The sequence below is a fragment of the Octopus bimaculoides genome, chromosome 10 (genome assembly GCF_001194135.2).
Source record: "Octopus bimaculoides isolate UCB-OBI-ISO-001 chromosome 10, ASM119413v2, whole genome shotgun sequence".
In the NCBI taxonomy this organism is placed as follows: domain Eukaryota; kingdom Metazoa; phylum Mollusca; class Cephalopoda; order Octopoda; family Octopodidae; genus Octopus; species Octopus bimaculoides.
In genome coordinates this window covers 6,364,601-6,382,915 of record NC_068990.1, presented here as the reverse complement: position 1 = coordinate 6,382,915, position 18,315 = coordinate 6,364,601, and the positions used below count along the sequence as shown (strand labels likewise).

The 18,315-nt window shown below is 36.4% G+C and overlaps 1 protein-coding gene across 1 annotated transcript; it reads left to right on the top strand.

Moving 5' to 3' along the window:
- The first annotated feature begins 2,870 nt into the window (after window positions 1-2,870).
- LOC106881392 (headcase protein) lies at window positions 2,871-5,397 on the top strand. Its single transcript, XM_014931768.2, has one exon. It carries the CDS (start codon window positions 3,680-3,682, stop codon window positions 5,180-5,182), a length of 1,503 nt encoding a protein of 500 aa, XP_014787254.1. The 5' UTR covers window positions 2,871-3,679; the 3' UTR covers window positions 5,183-5,397.
- The last annotated feature ends 12,918 nt before the right edge of the window (window positions 5,398-18,315 follow it).

Here is an 18,315-nt window from a genome sequence, read left to right as displayed (position 1 = left end):
AGAGGCCCTTTGTTGCCAGCAGAGGTAAGAGCTCTCTGAACTTTGCCCAGGCTATTCTTATTCTAGCAGCTACACTTTCAGCGCACCCACCGCCACTACTAACTTGGTCACCCAGATAGCGGAAGCTATCAACTACCTCTAATTTTTCTCCCTGAAATGAGACAGAAGTTGTTTTCTGCATATTTTCAGTGTTTATTGCACCTGAACATCTGCCACATGCAAAAACTAACTTCCTAGTTAACCTGCCTTTGATATTGCGGCACCTCTCATATATATATATATATATATATATATACAGTATATATATGTGTGTATGTCCTCTTGTTGTCTGCTAATTCTATTATTCATTTATTTGAATTAACTACTCACACACACACACACACTTACATATGAGGACGCATGGCCTTGTGGTTAGGGTGTTGCACTAACGATCATGAGATTGTGGTTTCAATTCCTAGACTGAGTTGTGCATTGTGTTCTTGAGTCAAACACTTCATCAAACATTGCTCCGCAGTCACTTCAACACCTGACATGTAGTACTCCGTGCACCTGTTCAGGCAATGTCGATTTGATGGAGAGAGTGAGCTAGTGCACAGCACATACATTTGATCACTATAAACAAACCATTTGTGCAGATTGCTCAACAAAAGCTGAACATTCATACATTATCTTTGATGGGAGAGTTCATCATATTCTTTTATTCTTTTACTTGTTTCAGATATTTGACTGCAGCCATGCTGGAGCACCACCTTAATGGTTTTTTTAGTTGAAGAAATTGACCCCAGGACTTATTCTTTGTAAGTCTAGTACTTATTTTATCGGTCACTTTTACCAAACTGCTAAGTTATGGGAACGAAAACACACCAACATCGATTGTCAAACGATGCTGTGGGGGACAAACACAGACACACACACATAAATATATTCACATACGACGGGCTTCTTTGAGTTTCCGTCTACTAAATCCACTCACAAGGCTTTGGCTGGCCCAAGGCTATAGTAGAAGACACTTGCTTAAAGTGCCATGCAGTGGGACTGAATCCAGAACCATGTGGTTGGGAAGTAAACTCTTCACCACACAGCCACGCACATATCATCATCCATTTTTCCATAGATCAGATGGAATTTGTTGAGACAGATTTTCTACAATTGGCTATCATTCCTGTCACCAACCCTTGCCTGTTTCCAGGTAACGGATTATTTTCCCATGTCCAAACATGTTTCCATGAAAGATTGGAAACAAAAGACACCAGTTGCACGACAGTGACAATGACATATATTTGTGTGCATGTTGTGCACATTTTTGTTTCCTTGTCTTGACACAAGGCAAGATGTAAATGAGCACCACAATGACACAAACAGCCATGAAAATACAGCCACCCATAACGAAATATTACCTTTCTTGGAAACAGATGGAAGCTGGTGATAGGGAGGGCACCAAGCTATAGAAAAACCTGCTTCAATAAATTCCGTTTGATCCATGCAAACATGAAAAAGTGGACGTTAAAACGACGACGACACCAATGATGATGATTATGATGATTTAATGAAAATGAGAGAAGACAACAAATTCACGTTTTGACTGAAATTTTGTAATACACTACAAACCCTAACTGTAACCCTAACCCTTGTCCCAAGATGGTTCCCATTGGTTGTTAAGGGGGCATATACAAATAACGTTATCAAGAATGAATAAATCTGATTGGCTAAAATTAGAAGAAAGAATTCAAGCTTTGCAGAAGCATAACTTTTTTGTTTTCTCCAAAATTGAATGTGATTTTTGTAATTGGCACGAAAAGTTACATCTGAGTAGAAATGTTCAATAAAATTGGATGAGGCATTTCAAACCGAAAAGATCCTATGTCCATTGCTTCTAAAAAGCAACATTTTCTCTATTTTCTTTAATTTCAATTGATTTATTGGAGTTATCTACCTTTAAAGTACACCTTTTCTTTGCCAAAGTGGCGGGCTCTGGTTTTAGGTGGATAAATCAAAACAATTTAGTGAAATACAAAATTAGACTTGGGTATTTCGAGTAAGCGAAAGAAATATATACATACTTATAAGTCATTAAATTAATCAAGGAAAATATACTAATGTTCCTTTTGGTTAAATACTTTCAAATTTATTTTTAAGATGTCTTAGGAATGTTTCCAGTTTTATTATTATTATTATTGTTGTTGTTGTTGTTGTTGTTCATGGGTGATCATTCCTATTATTATTCTTAACGGCATAACCAATTTGTAACGTGTTTATAGAAGTGTGACGATATAATTATAATTTTATTTGTAGGCCTTTCGAAGTTATTCAACAACTTCATCATTGAAGTTATAGCAATGAAAAAAGTTAAATCTTTAAATAAACAAATATATATATATAATAATAAAATATCAACGGGTTATTAAACATATTTAGTGACTTCTAAGCCTTAACATATTCGTTCCGCTTACTCAGGATACCCAAATCAATTTTTGCATGTCTCCGAATTGTTTCTCTTTCACTGATCGCCGAGATAGTTTTTGTTTATTAATTGCATGATTAATCTCTTAGTCGTAGGACTTCAAATCGCTATATTTATTAAAGTGCAGATTACACGCAAGATCCTCTATAAAAGTATAAAAATACAGATTTCTACGTATATGCATACATTTTTGTGTCCAAAATGTGTTTACGTGCGCGTGTGAAAACATTTTAAACATAATTTACTCATCACGCACGCGCCACGACCGAGGTTACTGTGTCAATCATAGATTGTAAAAAAAAACACAAAAATGCACACCATAAAAATAAAGCAATAACAAGGAAATAATTTGACCAATGGGAAGCGGAGACAGTTACCCGAGGAGGCGTGGTTTGAGACGTATTGTCATATGCCACTTCTACTGCTACAACTACTACTCCTTCTTCTCTTATATCAACAGCGATCTACAAACGTTGCAGCGAATCAAGTTACCAAGATGGGGAAATAATACGGGTGAACAAGGCATACACTACCAGCTTTATTATTTTGTATCTTCTTACATTCAATCCTCATCGAAGGAAAACTACTATGATGTACGGAGAATGATATTTTGGTTTCCATTTCGTAAAGTAATTTGAAAAAACAAAAACAAAACGTATATTGAAATCTATTTGGAAACGATCTCTCGCCCCTACTACCCAGCATCCTTATTGCATTGTCACCTCACTACCTTCTATTATGACTATTTTTACCAGATTCCTCTCATTGGAGCCGTGTTTCGGTGTACTTTAAAAACAAGTTTTACGTGTAAACACACACACACACACATGTACATCTACACACACATGACACTTGCAGTTCCTTCGCAAATACATTGTAAATTGAATTTTATTATTAATTTACATCGACCCGTGCTTTAAATATTTTGTAAACAACGACACTGTTTTGATTCGACCACAACATTCTCTTTCCTTCTTCTATCTCCCTTTTATTTCATTTATTTATTTATTATTATTTTTTTTTTTTTTTGCTTTTGTAAAGAACTCTGGAGACAAAGTTGTGTAATGTGTGGGTGTGGATTGTATTGAGGTTTGAGCATCATTAATGGTGGTGGTAATTGGTTGCAATGGTGGTGGCAGTCCTTTGTTAAAACAGGAATCAGAAACCAAAATAATTAAGACTTAACACAGACATTTCACTAATCCCTTCCATCGCGTAATGCCAGCCCACAAGCACAACCGCCATAACCGCACACGTGAGGACGAACACAATAACAATGTTGACGAACAACAACAGTATCAGCAGGATATCGGATTGGGCGGAGGAGGTCAACAGCACAACAACAATTACAACAACCAACAACAAGGCCAGGGCGCCAACGACAATCAAAGCACCAGCAACCAATGTTGTGTGCCTCACGGATGCAGCGACATTAAGGATTTAATAGACCCTTCCGACCCGTGCGATGCAGTTAGAGTTGTGTGCAATAATGAAAACTGCACCGTTGGTCAGTGGATGCACAAACTCTGTTTTGAAACATGGGAGCAAGGAGTGTTGGCCTACCTTCGATCATGCGGTCGAGCCCGCAGCTGGAGCGAGAAGCAGAGGCTGCAAAACCTCTGGACCAAAAAAGGCTATGATTTGGCTTTCAAAGCCTGTGACTGTAGATGCAGCCGTGGTCACCTGCGCAAAGACCTCAACTACATCCCGCCACCGCAGAATGACAACGCCAAGAAGAATCGCAAACATAAAAAGAAAAACGACAAACCTATTGCTGTAATGACCAGTAAAAGCGGGATGAATCCGAACCATAACTCTAACACACACGGTAGCCGACTTAGAACCAACAGTATTAGTACTGGCTCCAGTCCGCCAAACAACTATTTATCGAGTTCTCCGACCACTCCAGCTGGATCACCATCTCAGACTAACAATGTAAATAATCAGTTAAAGAAAAACAAGCCTGAAAACGGAGATTCTGTAGTTGCTGGAAACACTATATGTGGCAGTGGTGGATATAGCACTGGCAATGAGGTTAGTGGAAGCATATTTAAACGAAGAAATGACTTGTCTGCTTTTAAAAATTTGCGTCGTTATAAACAAAACCCGTATTATATAAAGATGGAGGACGAATGCTCGCATGGAAACGATGATACAAGGATCTTCGTGCTGTCAACTCTTAGCATCCACAAAATGGGATCCTTACCATGCGTGCTCTGCAGATGTGAACTACCCGTCTTCGATCGTTATCCACTCATAGATGGAACTCTGTTTCTCTCTCCAGAACCCTACCAAAAAAATACGGTGAAAGAGACAACCCATGTAAATAGCATCGGTGGAGATTCGACTGACACCAACTATCAACATCACCAAATTCAAGTTGTTTTTGATGGGAAACCTCAATATCTTAACGCCGTCTGTATTCATTGTTTGGAAGGCAAGACAGATATACGATGCTCAGCCTGCAAGAAAAGGTGGGATGGGAGTACACTTTTATTAGGTACCATGTACTCTTACGACATTTTTGCTGCTATGCCGTGCTGTCCGAAACGTTTAACATGCAGGCACTGTTGCAGAGCTGTGGTCGATGTTACTACGGGTTTACCTTACTACAGTGAGTACAGCCATATAATAGAATGTCCATACTGTAAAATCAAAGACTATCACTTTATAAGGCCATTACATGAAATATTTTTGGTTAAAACACCTATATGGAACTAAAAAAAAACATAAAATTTTTGTCGAAACTTTCCGTATTTAAAAAAATACGCAACAAACATTTTTCCATCCCATAATTATTACGGACACATTTTTAACGTAATTAAGAATATCATTCTAAATGTTTCTTATATTTTTTTTAAAGCTATAACCTTTTTTTGACATGCACTGAAAAATATATAATTGTGCATGAGAAGAATATATAATTGTGTACAGTATTAGTTCCTATCTCAGTTCTTACAGCTTTTTCCACCATGTTGCCATGCTAAAATGTCGTGATGAAGAAATCAAGACAAAACAATGTAGGGCGGACGTGTCCAATAAGGCACCCCGCCCTTTTCTTGTTTTGTTTTTAATCAAAAAATTTATACAGATTCGAATGTTTCTAACAACGGAGATTATGATTTTGCTCGAAAAAAACAACTGTTCAAAATTTCAATTTCCCTCCCCGCAAATGTTTTGTTTTGAACTTTTTTTGAATGATTTCCCCCCCCCCTTCCATTTCTACGCTTTAAAACTGCGAATCTTTTGGGGACGTGTTAAGTGCGGGATTGAAAATAAAAGGAAATGAGATTGGGTATGTACAAAACTATATTTGGCTTGAGGAAGCGAAACGAATAATGCTTAAAAGGTATGTTATGAAATATCATTGTTAGATACTTGTTTTCATTTCTTAGTATCATCATTTATTTACATTATGAAGGTAGCGTCATAGAAAATAAAACATTTCCTTTAAAAATAAAATGAAATGAGATTGGGTATGTACAAAACTATATTTGGCTCGGCTATCTTGAGTAAGCGAAACGAATAATGTTTTAAAAGTATGTTATGAAGTGTCATTGGTAGATACTTGTTTTCATTTCGTAGTATCTATCATTTATTTACATTATGAAGAAAATATTTATAGAAAATAAAACATTCCTATAAGAATAAAATGCATGTAAAATCTACTGAAAATTGACCAAATTTCGTAGAAAAAAAAATTCTTTATTTGAAAGTTTACAGAAAGAGAAATGAGAAATGTTTTATTTTGTATGAAACTCCGTTCATAAGTTAATTAAATGATTTTGTTGAGAAATGAAAACAGAAATGTTTAATAACCCACTTTTAAGCATTCACGATTATGTTTCTCTTAATGAGAGGATAGATAAATTTATTTTTGCATATTTCCGATTTTATTTCATTGAAAGATCATCGACGGACATCACCCACGTCTGTCCCGACACCAACCTTCCGGAAGTTTTTAAACTCGTCCAATGATTTGCGCGTGCGTGGAGGTCTGCTTATAAAGCAGACGACGTAAGAAAGGCCAAGTTACTTGTTCGTTCTGTATGCTAGAAATAAAAGCTAAATCTCCCTCAGTCCATGCACTTCTAGTCTTGTAAAATGAAAGAAAGCATAGGACATAATCCACTTCACTAAATGCATTTGGTTCATTACAGCATATCGCTGAATTATGAATCAATTCCCAACAATGCAAAATGCTTTTTCAATGTTCATCTTATTAATACAAATGTCACGTACGACATAATTCCGTTCTCTCTCAGTTCAGTTCCCATCCCACATTTATTTCATTGCCGGATTTAGTCGAGTACATCATTATTTTACTTTCATTTTATTATGGCGAACTTAAATACGTTCTCTGGATTACAAAACGAAATAGCTCCTACTTTGTCCATCAAACAAAACTAGAGATTACTTGATTTCTGGTCCCATTTACCTTTTTTAAAATCGTCCCCTCTCTGAATGTCGAAATATTACATGCCCCTGAATAAATAAGGAATAGATCAGCACATTTATTCTTATTCCCCAACCATCACCAAAATATTAGACAATAACGAGGAAGTAGTGTTCATTCATATAATTCTGCTTTCTTTGTCTTGGTGTTAGAATAAGTTTTGAAAGTTTCAACTCCTTCATACCGTTTCAATCTTCACAGATTCAAATGGGGATATATGGTTGGCCTTCTTATGAGAAACGATACATTGACATTTTTTAAACTGACAATTGTAACGCCTCCTCAGTTTTCGTTTCTCACTGCGTGGAAGTACTCAACAGGTTATGCAAATTTAGTTCACAGGAAAAATTTTTTTAAAGAATTTATAAAAAGTTAAAGATGAATAATTATGAAGTGGGGATTGAAAAATTTTGAAAAGTTGTTTTTCATGCAAAATCATATCTCCATTGTTGAAACATTTAAATCTGAAAAAAATAAAAAGTGGGGGTGGGATGCATATTCAGTTTGGTTCTGGTTGTATGTGCATATCACAGAGTTGTGGTAAAATGTAAGAACCATTTACAAACATCTTTGATAATCTTATGCTACAAGGATATTACAAGTGCAGGATTGAAAATGAAGGTGGGTATTTACCAAATCTAGAGTGAGATAAATAAGTAAATGCTAGGAAATGAATAATTAAATGTCCTACAGCTTCATTTAGTTAACTTTTGTAAAAAAAAAATGTCATTTCTTTAAAAAAAAAAAAGATATATGTCAGACTAACTGCAAATTGACAAGTCATGGAAAGTAAACAAAAAGTTTCTGAGAAGAAAAATTTATAAAGTCTGCATTGTAGAACAATATATTCCTTATAGTATTAAATGTTAGGTAACATTACATTTGATGATGTAAGACTATAGATGCACATAATTTGTACTCGGGCTGACTTCCTGCACAAACTCCTACTTGAATTGCAACTAAAAATGCAGGGATGTTATACCCACTTAAATGATGATTGGCTATAGGCCATGTTTCAATCAAGCTAGTACATGCATAATAGAATAATGGTGTTGACAGGTAAACAACTGGTGTCTGGTTAGATTATGACATACCTTTACAACTTGAAGGTAGAATGTTACAAGAGATTAAATCAGAAGCTATCAATGAGATCAGTTGAAGACTGTTCATAATGATTGTGATATATGGTTACTCCTGGATTAGTTATAAGGTAAGTCCTATATTGTTCATATTGGTAGTGGGTTGAGGCAGGTCATCAAAGATAAAGTCCAAACCTGGATAAGAAAATGTGCAGGCAGTCCCTAACATCTTGTTTGAGAATAGATGTGTAGATGGTGCAGTTCTCTGCAACCAGCATTTTAGTGGTAATCTGTTCCATCTTTGGAGGAAACATTCTCTTCTACTTTCATAATTTAACCAGATACTTAATTATATTATATCACCCATGGAAGGCAGATGTTAAATGATGATATATTTATATATCATATATATAATTTAGAGAAAAGAACCAAAGTTCATGAACTCATCCATGAAAATCCACAGTCACATATATATATATATAATGTTATATAGAGGGTGTTCAAGTTAAATTTGACTTTGCATAAAAGGAAAAGAAAAAAATTATCCCATCCAAAACTAAAATTATTTTAAAATATCAACTAGATTAAGTCTAGGAGAAGTAGCTGCATGTGGACACAGTCAGAACACCTGTTGTGTCCTTTCCTGCTGGCCATGGTTACATAATGTCCATCGCAGCTGTGTCTTACAGTTTTTACAGAACATTGTGCTACAGTCATGATGTTGGCATTTTGATACCTGGTGTAAATCATCATGATACAGGTAACTGTTTTTCTATATTCAGATGGCTTACAGTCCTCTGTGTCAAATTTTTCTTAACTATAACTGTGTCATGTGAATGGCACCCCTGAAATTGTAATTGTGGCCATTGCCGGTAGCATGATCTTTGAATGTTAGGCCTCATGGAGACGATGACAAGTGACCAAGACCTTTGGTGATATGCTGTGCTTGAGAAGATTCATCAAGCCAAGTGAAACTAGTTGTTGCCTGTGTCATGTACATGGCACCCGTGAAATCATAATCATGGCTGTTGCTGGTGTCAGATAAATGGCACCCATGTCAGTGGCACATAAAAAGTGCCCATTAACTCTTGGAGTGATTGTTGTTAGGAAGGGAATCCAACCGTAGAAACCAAGCCCAAGTTTAGGACCTGGTGCATGCCTACGGCTTACCAGTTCCAGTCAAATCATCTAACCCATACCAGCAAGGAAAGCAGATGTTAAATGATGATGACAACTGTAATCTTTATGGTCTCCAATATTGTTAACTGTTTACCAAAACGTCAAACTGTTCTTGAAAAAGGAGATATAAAAATTCATCAAGCTTAGTCTGAACACCCTGTATATTATATATGAGGGTGAGTCAAAAATTATATGCACTCTTGTTTTTTCAAATGTATTTACACAAAAGCAGGGGATAAACAAGTACATCATTTTTCTGTATAGTCTCCTTCCTTTTCGATGCACTTGGTCCAGTGGTCCACAAACTTAAGGTTTTCAGTTGGTCATGCAACTATTTATGCACTACTTCTTTCACATCTTTATCCATAGAAAATCAACAACCACGTAAACCATCTTTGAGCAGTCTGAAGATATGATAGTTGGAAGAGGCAAGATCTTGGCTGTAGGCAGAGTGTTCTAGTACCTCAAAACCCAATTGGTTAATGTTTTCAATGGTCTGGACAGCTATGTATATGCATGCATTGTCATGCAACAGCAAAATTTCTTCGACAATATGCTTCGGTGTTTGGTGCGAATTGCTGGCTTCAATTTGTTGGCCAGCAAAGCATTGTTAGTTGTACGCCCCAGTTCCAAGTAGTCTTCCTTTTTGAGTCCCAAAAATGGATTAGCATCACCTTTCCTGCGGAAGACTGAGTCTTGAATTTCTTCATCGCTGGCGAGCCAAGATGTTTCCACTCCATACTCTGTCTTTTGGATTCCATCTCATAATGATGGACCCACATTTCATCTCCTGTGATTATTCTGCTCAAAAATTCCATGCCTTCATTGTTGTAGTGATCAAGTAAACATTGGGAGACTTCAAGACATTTGTGCTTGTTCTCTGCAGTAAGCTTTCTCGGCACCCATCTTGCACAAACTTTATGGAAGCCGAGCTCATCATGGATGGTTTGATTGGCAGAACCATGACCAATCTGCAGAGAATGAGCTACCTCACCAATAATAACTTGTCGGTTCACCATTACCATCTCTCAAGCTTGCTGAATCTTCTCATCGGTGGAGGAGATTGACAGGCATCCTTCTCCCTTTCCATGCATCATGCTTGTCCAGCCACTTTTAAACTTCTCGATCCACTCATACACACTACACAGTAGTGCACTGTCTCCATATTGTGCTAAAAGCCTCCACTGGATTTCAGCACCTGACACACCTCCCGACCAGAGAAATCGGATCGCTGCACTTTGTTCTTCTTTGGTGCACATTGTTAGTGGAGTGGCCATGCTTACACTGTAAAACCCGAAAGACAAATGGTCCAATCAGGCTCAAACTTCGATCACATGACCACAATAGTACCAACTATAAGCACGCATGCATAGGAGACAGAGTGACAATAATGAAGATCTCTTATGGTGAAAGTGCAGATAACTTTTGACTTACCCTCATATATGTTACTCTTTACTCTTTTACTTGTTTCAGTCATTTGACTGTGGCCATGCTGCAGCACCGCCTTTAGTTGAGCAAATCGACCCCAGGACTTATTCTTTGGAAGCCTAGTACTTATTCTATCAATCTCTTTGCCGAACCGCTAAGTGACAGGGACGTAAACACACCAAAATCGGTTGTCAAGCGATGTTGGGGGGACAAACACAGACACACAAACATAGACACACGTACATATATATATATATATATATATATATATATATATATACGACGGGCTTCTTTCAGTTTCCGTCTACCAAATCCACTCACAAGGCTTTGGTTGGCCCGAGGCTATAGTAGAAGACACTTGCCCGCGATCAAATAATTAATAGTGACAGAATTAGTATTAATATCAAAGGTAATATTTATCCCCACTTAAAAGTAGATATTGTTTTAGAACACAGAATACTGCATTATTTATCATGAGAGAATCATTCATGTGGACTTGTGGTGCAAATAAACACTCATGTTTATATTACTAGCGAGAGATAATTGTATGTTACTGCCCCGGATCTACCTGGTCACATGATTTTGGCCTCCATTGGATTTGTCAATGGTAGACATCCATGACAAGAGATTGCAGTGATTGATTCCTCTGTCTGCAATATGCATAGTGTCTAATCAGGCACCAGTACCTGATTAGACACTGAGATTCTATATATATTTTAGCTGTGGATTAAGTGTATAGATGTGTTTGTGTATGTGTATGTATATCTATATATATACATATATATATATATAGGGGAGAATTGATGAAAAAACAACAGACGAAGACAGGTGGTGTAAACAACAAATGGATGTATTAGTATAACGCTCAGGAATAGAGAAAGTCTTTAACGTTTCGAGCCTACGCTCTTCGACAGAAAGAAATGAGAGAAAAAAATATGTGTAGTGGTCAGTGAATGTATGTATGTATATATATGTTTGTATATATATATGTATTATGTATATATAAGAAAATAGAGATGATTAGATAAGTAATTAATTAATTACAAAATTGATACATGTATGTATAATATATATATGTATGTATGCATATATATGTATCATCATCATTATCATTGATAAATATTGATAAATATTCATGAGTCTTTAATCATCTGTATTACCTGTACTGACCAGACTATTGGCTGCTATTAAACACCACTGGTCTTGATGATTGTATCATTCTTTTCCGTCTTGGCCCAAATTGTCTTCCCATCATCGTGGAGGCTTTCTGAGTAGCCTCTTCTGATCTCTCAGATACACTCAGCAACTGCATATGTTTACCTGTTGTCTGTAAACCTTTTGATTTGTCCAGTCCAGTGGAACTTATGCTTTTGATATTCTGCAATCACATCATTCACTCTGCCACATTCTTGAATTGCTTATACTCTCACAATATTCCTAACCTGTATCTTTCTATGGCTCTTTGTATTGTTACAAATCTATGTTCTTCCCTCTTTGTCGTAGCCTATGTCTCACTTGTCTATAAAAGCACATGTAGAACAGTACTATTCAAGAGACTGGCACAAAGGGTCTTGTACAGCTTTGTTTTGAGCACATCTTTTATCAAGGTAAATCCCCTCCATCTTGGCCTTATTCTCCTTGAGATCTCAGCATCCATGTCTTGGCACATATTCATTGTGTGCTTCAAGTAGATCTACTCCTTTACCTCCTCTATTCAGCTTTGTACTACTTATATTTCGTTTCTATGCAGTCTGTTTTAAGGACTGCTGCTGAGTTATGGTGTCCAGCACTATCAGTATGGTCTGCAGTGAATCTGTGGTTTCAGCTATGAGAACATATAGGACAAAGATATAGGACAAAGATATAGGACAAAGATATAAGAGCATTGCAACGTAACATATGACACAATTAAACAATGTATGTAGCAAATAGACATTGAGGAAAAAAAAAACAGGAATTAACATCAATAAAATAAAGATACATTTTAACTTAAGTAACATGACCTTGTAAAGCATGTCTTTCGTGACTGCCTGCAGGTGACTGAAGCTACTGTGATGTGGGCACCACTGTGTAACTGAAGTGGTCTAAACATTGCTAGATGTTTATTTTTCAAAATTATGCCTATTAGTTATACTGTTATAGTCTATCTAAATATAGCAATTAATAGTAATAATAAAAGACAATAGTCAAATCTGAGTATAATGGTAATATGCAATAATCTATTTTGTGCAGAAACTGTACATGATAGGATAATGTCTTTGTCATATTTGAAATCAACAGGTAAAAATTGACTAATTTCATTCAATAAGTATGAAATAATATTTTAGGTTGCAGACATGTGTTAGCACACAATATCAAAGCAAGAAACAGTAACACACACATGATGCACTTCTTTCAGTTTACATCAACCAAATCCACTCGCAACGTTTTGTTTGGCCCAGGGTTGCAGAAGACAATACTTTTCCAAAGTGTCATGCAATGGGATTAAACCTAAAGTCACGTGGTTGGGAAGCAAACTTCTTACCACACAGCCATGCCTGTGCAAATATGTGTATATTTATGTATACACACACACACAAACATTTGTGTGTGTGTGTGTGTATGTATATATATACTGTCCAAAATACCATGTCGTAGAACTGAACCAAAACATTTCCTTGGAAAGCAAACTTTGTAACCACACAGTCATGCATGCACCAACCAATGCCTGTGCCTGATTACTTTGATGTTATCCATCTTTTACCATGTCTGAATACTTTGAAGTTATATTTTTCATTTTGTCCAGTTTCAGCTCATGAGCTGTGGCCATGCTGGGGCACCGCCATTTGGTGTTGCTACACAATTTTACTTCAGGAATTGACATTTGGTGCATGAGAGAGTTTGATGCAATGGCATCCAGTTCTTTTATTTGTGTAACTTTCGATGCCAAAGTTTGGGACAATACCTTCGAGGATCTTCCAGATGTATATTATGGCATATCTTTCTTGTCTACGCTCTAAGGAATAGAGTCTTAATCTCTTGATTATTTCTACATATATTATTTTTTGAACTTTCTTTTCTTTTTTTTCTTTCAGAACCCTATTCAATTCCATTTATCTCACTTTCTCCTATTCTTTCAGATTTTTCTTTCTGTTTACATAACTTCTCTTTTCCAATTTTTGTCAATACACCCATTCCTTTTGACTTTCTCTTCCTTTCAACAATAATTCTTCAAAACATAAACAATGTCATCATTGTTGGGTAAAATTTGGTAAACGAGGAAATAAGTAATGGCCTGTATTGACAACAGTTAAGAGAGTTCCTAGAAGTGTTTGATAAAAAATTTAACTTTTATGCAGAGTGAAGAATCTGTTTTAGGCATTTATCCATTTGAGAGTAAGGAAGAGTCATGGTTTTGCTTTGATTGCATAAAAGACAAAAATTCCGGTCAGCCACAGAGGAAGTAGTTAGTGTTTAAGTGAAGAGGAGAAGGTGGAGAAAGAAAAAAAAAGTTAAAGGAGAGATAAACAAATTGCGTACCCAGCATGCATTCAGAAAAGTTTTTGTTTATTTGTAACTGAGAGGATAACAGGAAAAAAAATTAGAGAGAAAAGTGGTGTAAGGTAGAGAATGAAAAAAGAGGGGAAAGAACTAAAGAATGGCAGATAAAGGAAACCAAACATTTAAGGAAAGTCAAGGAGATAAAGTAAAGAAGATGTGGGAATTGGTGTATTAGGGAAGTAGGAAACAAAGCTGAAGAAACTGTTAAAGTAAGAAAGGCAGAATATTGGCCAATAGTTTACGTTTATTATTACCATTGTTGCTGATGAAAAAGTTGATGGATGCATATGTGCTACAACATGCATGCTTATAAACACATTCAATATTTATACAAAAAAAATCTAAGAAAATCTAAATAGCAGGAGCAGAGAAGAAGAGGGTACAGGAAATGAGCTTGGGAAGGAGGAGGATGGCATGATAGTAGAATAAACGAAAGCAGATTTAGAAGAGGTTCTGTAGTGAAGATAAGAAGCTTTGCCTAATTTTTGGTTTTCATTTCAGCCATATAGTTTAAACCATGGATGGGAGGTGGTCAACAATAGAATAGCTGGGTTACAGGGTGTTATTACAAACATCAAAGAGATATTTCCAGCAATGATCACCCGAATAGCAATCTGTCTCTCCTATGAGCATTATTACATTGCAGAGACTGAAAGCTGTGCTGTGTAGTATATTAAGTACAGTCAACATGGTCAGTTACATTGACCATAGACTTGGATGCTTGTTAAAAGTGTGCTTGGCATATGAAAGAACAAGTATGACATTGGGGTCAAAAGCAAGAGATCCCTCTTCTTTGTGGCCAACTAATTTCTCCCATTTTTAAATTAGATTCCTATCAGGTTTATATTATAATATCATCAACCTATATTATCATAGTATGTTTTCATTCTAGTACTATCAGCTTATACTAGCATCATAGGAATTTGATCAGTTAGAAGGACATATTGGCAGTGGTACTGATAAAATGGATATAACAGTCTGTAGCATTATTACTAAGACACAAGCCACCTAGAATGCATAGCTACTTTGTATTTACTGCTCAAATACTTATAAGATGATTGTATATTCTAAACGAAACTGACCCCTCTTCATCATCAATTTACAATTAAAACAATTTGACTCATTGTATTTGTACTCAATCAAACACACATACAAGTTATACATAAAATAAAAGTAAATTTACTGAAACAAAAGTGACAACTTTAACCTGTTTGAAATGGGCCAAATACAATTTAAATGTTTAACTGAATCACTTATGATAGCCTCATCATAAAAATCTATATATAGATATAAAAAAAAAGAATCCTTAGTGTTATGTGAGCAATGTGTCCCTGAAAAACTTTACATAAAAATTTAATTTTCCCATTGATTTTTATGTTGTAAAATGGTATCACATTCTGATAGAGATTTTTGAAAAAAAAACCCACTGTAAAGGAAAAACAAAAACAAAAAAAGCAATGCAGCTGCTTTTACCAATGGAAATAGCAATTTCTAAACATACATAGTACAATATTTATGTGTAAAAACATTTGAAGTGAAATTCCTTTGGGGAGTAAATAGGAATTGTTATATTGTGATATGGTACATGCTTACCACAAAAAAAATGTTGACTACTATGTTAAGAGGTGGCAGTGAAATAAGTGTTTTGGGGAGGATGCAGAACACTCTCTTCTATCTTATAGCTCATCATCATCTTTATCAACATCTACTTGAGGGGTGAAGAATTTATCCAAAATTCTCTTTGTACAGTTGAGTGTAGGAACTGAGCTCATTGTAAACTTCTCATGTAATTTTTATGCTATTAGGGTTGTTATCAGCAAAAACTTGCAGACCTTCCTATATAAGTGCCAAATCTTTAGCAATATTCTTTGCAGCCTACTTAAATGTAGTGGTGGAATTTATTATTCTCAGCTTACTTTTGTTCTTACATCTGCTCATCTTCAGATAAACTTTCTCTGCAAGCTACTAGCAAATCAAACACATCATTGTCTATGACTTCTTCAAACCCCTACATCATTTACAAGTGTCACAATATCTTTCTGAATTTCATGTAGACTTTCCACTTGAGGAAAACTAGTAAAGTCATGGATAGAATTGATCTACACACCAAAAAGCCAGTCGATTTTAAGCTTCATATTAGATCTACGAAAAAGTAAGGGCTGAGCAGTTGATGGAGTAACAGTAAGTTGCCTAAATTTTCTTTCTGCTCTTACACATTCTTCCTACTGTAGACATTTCAAGCTTTAATCTGTTGGCAACATGACTGATTTTTTTTTTCTTCCATAACAAGCCTTTTGAAGTTTATTCCCTTTGTTACCAATCTGCCTGAGACTGGCCCTGATTTTAGGATATAAACTTCCTGTTTTAAGGTGATCTAAATTAAAATAATTGAAACAAAGGTAATGTATTTAATCGCAAATATAATAATAAAGGTGTTTACTGTCCTTTTCAACACTACAGATTGCAGTTCCTTTTAATGGCTTCTTACCAGACATGAATTGTAGATAAATCCAGTATCATTGGTGATCAACAATCATCCACAACAAATATGCAGTAGTGAAATAGCAGCAGATAAGAAATGCTCAGTGAGAGCAAAAAAAAAAATTGTTTTATTCGTATGGGAATAAGATGATAAAAAAATGAAGGAGTGAGGTGGGAGGAGATACTGTATGTTAACAGTTAGTAGAAGGGTTATCAGGTCCATGGCATTTTGCTCCTTGCAACTCTAACTTGAGTCACAATAACCTCACACATACAAGATACATAGCTACTGACATTGATATCATGCTGATATTATTACAGTTATCTAAAAGTTGGTGGGTTGGAAGTGGTGGTTGTGTTGCTTGTGCTGGAGAGGAAAGAAACGTTGTTGTTGCTGATGGTGGTGATGTTGTCCTTGATAATTATATTGTTGTTGCTGTTTAGTTTCAGGTCAATCCGCATTGACCTAATGTCAAAACATTTTGTTCAGCATTTTCTCTCAGATGGAACCACTGATCTCATTCATACCTTTGTTGCTGTTGTTGTGGGTTACTGAGGAGTGACTAGGTTGACAATGGCGAAGGTCAATACATATTTATACATATGTGCAGCAGTTGGAGAGAGAGAGAGAGAGAGAGATCTGAAATAAGGACAGAAACAGATGTGCTGCCATAAAGGAGATCATGGTTACCAAACCTGAGGAAAGTGCAGGAGGAGAGAGAGAGAGACATCAGGATAGGGATAGTGGCAAAGTGCCAGGCATACTCACAAGGAATGAGGATCAGAATATAAATGGGATGGTTGAATAAAGACAGAGAGAGGTATAGATGTTGGCAAATGCCAGGGAATACCCTTGAGGTTTGAAGGTCTTAATATAAGTGGTAAGATATTGCCAAAGAAGTGTGAATAGAGAGTGGGGAAGGGAAATGTGGAGTGAAAACCTGGGTATATAGAGTGGTGTGGCAGGGGGCTACTGGAGAGTGATGATACAGAAAAACAGGGCCATGAGGACAGGATTGGTGAGTGAGAGGTAGGCATAGTACATGAAGGAAGAAATGGGAAATGTGAGTAAGAGAAGAGTTGTAGAGATGTGGATTGGTTTGTTGGTTTAGGGTGTGTGAAAGGTTTTCTTGTTACATATGGGTGGAACATGCAGACTGGGGGCTAGAAGATAGCAATGATACAGTGAGACAGGGCCAAGAGGACAGGATTGGGGAGTGAGAAGCAAGCATAGAGCATGAAGTGGAAATGTGAGGAAGAGAAGAGAATGACTTATATTCTGCATTTGCAGCTCCGTTGGTGGCTAATGAGCCCTGCTTCTGACGAGCACACATGACTGCAAACATTGCAAACCAAGCTTTCCTCATTCACTATGCTAGCAGTGTGCTTTCGAGCAGCACAGTTACATTCTTCATGCAGAATATGTGCTGTATAAGGTGTGTATATGTGTATATATATATATATATATATATATGTTTGTGTGTGTGTGTCATCATCATCGTTTAACGTCCGCTTTCCATGCTAGCATGGGTTGGACGATTTGACTGAGGACTGGTGAAACCGGATGGCAACACCAGGCTCCAGTCTGATTTGGCAGAGTTTCTACAGCTGGATGCCCTTCCTAACGCCAACCACTCAGAGAGTGTAGTGGGTGCTTTTACGTGTCACCCGCACGAAAACGGCCACGCTCG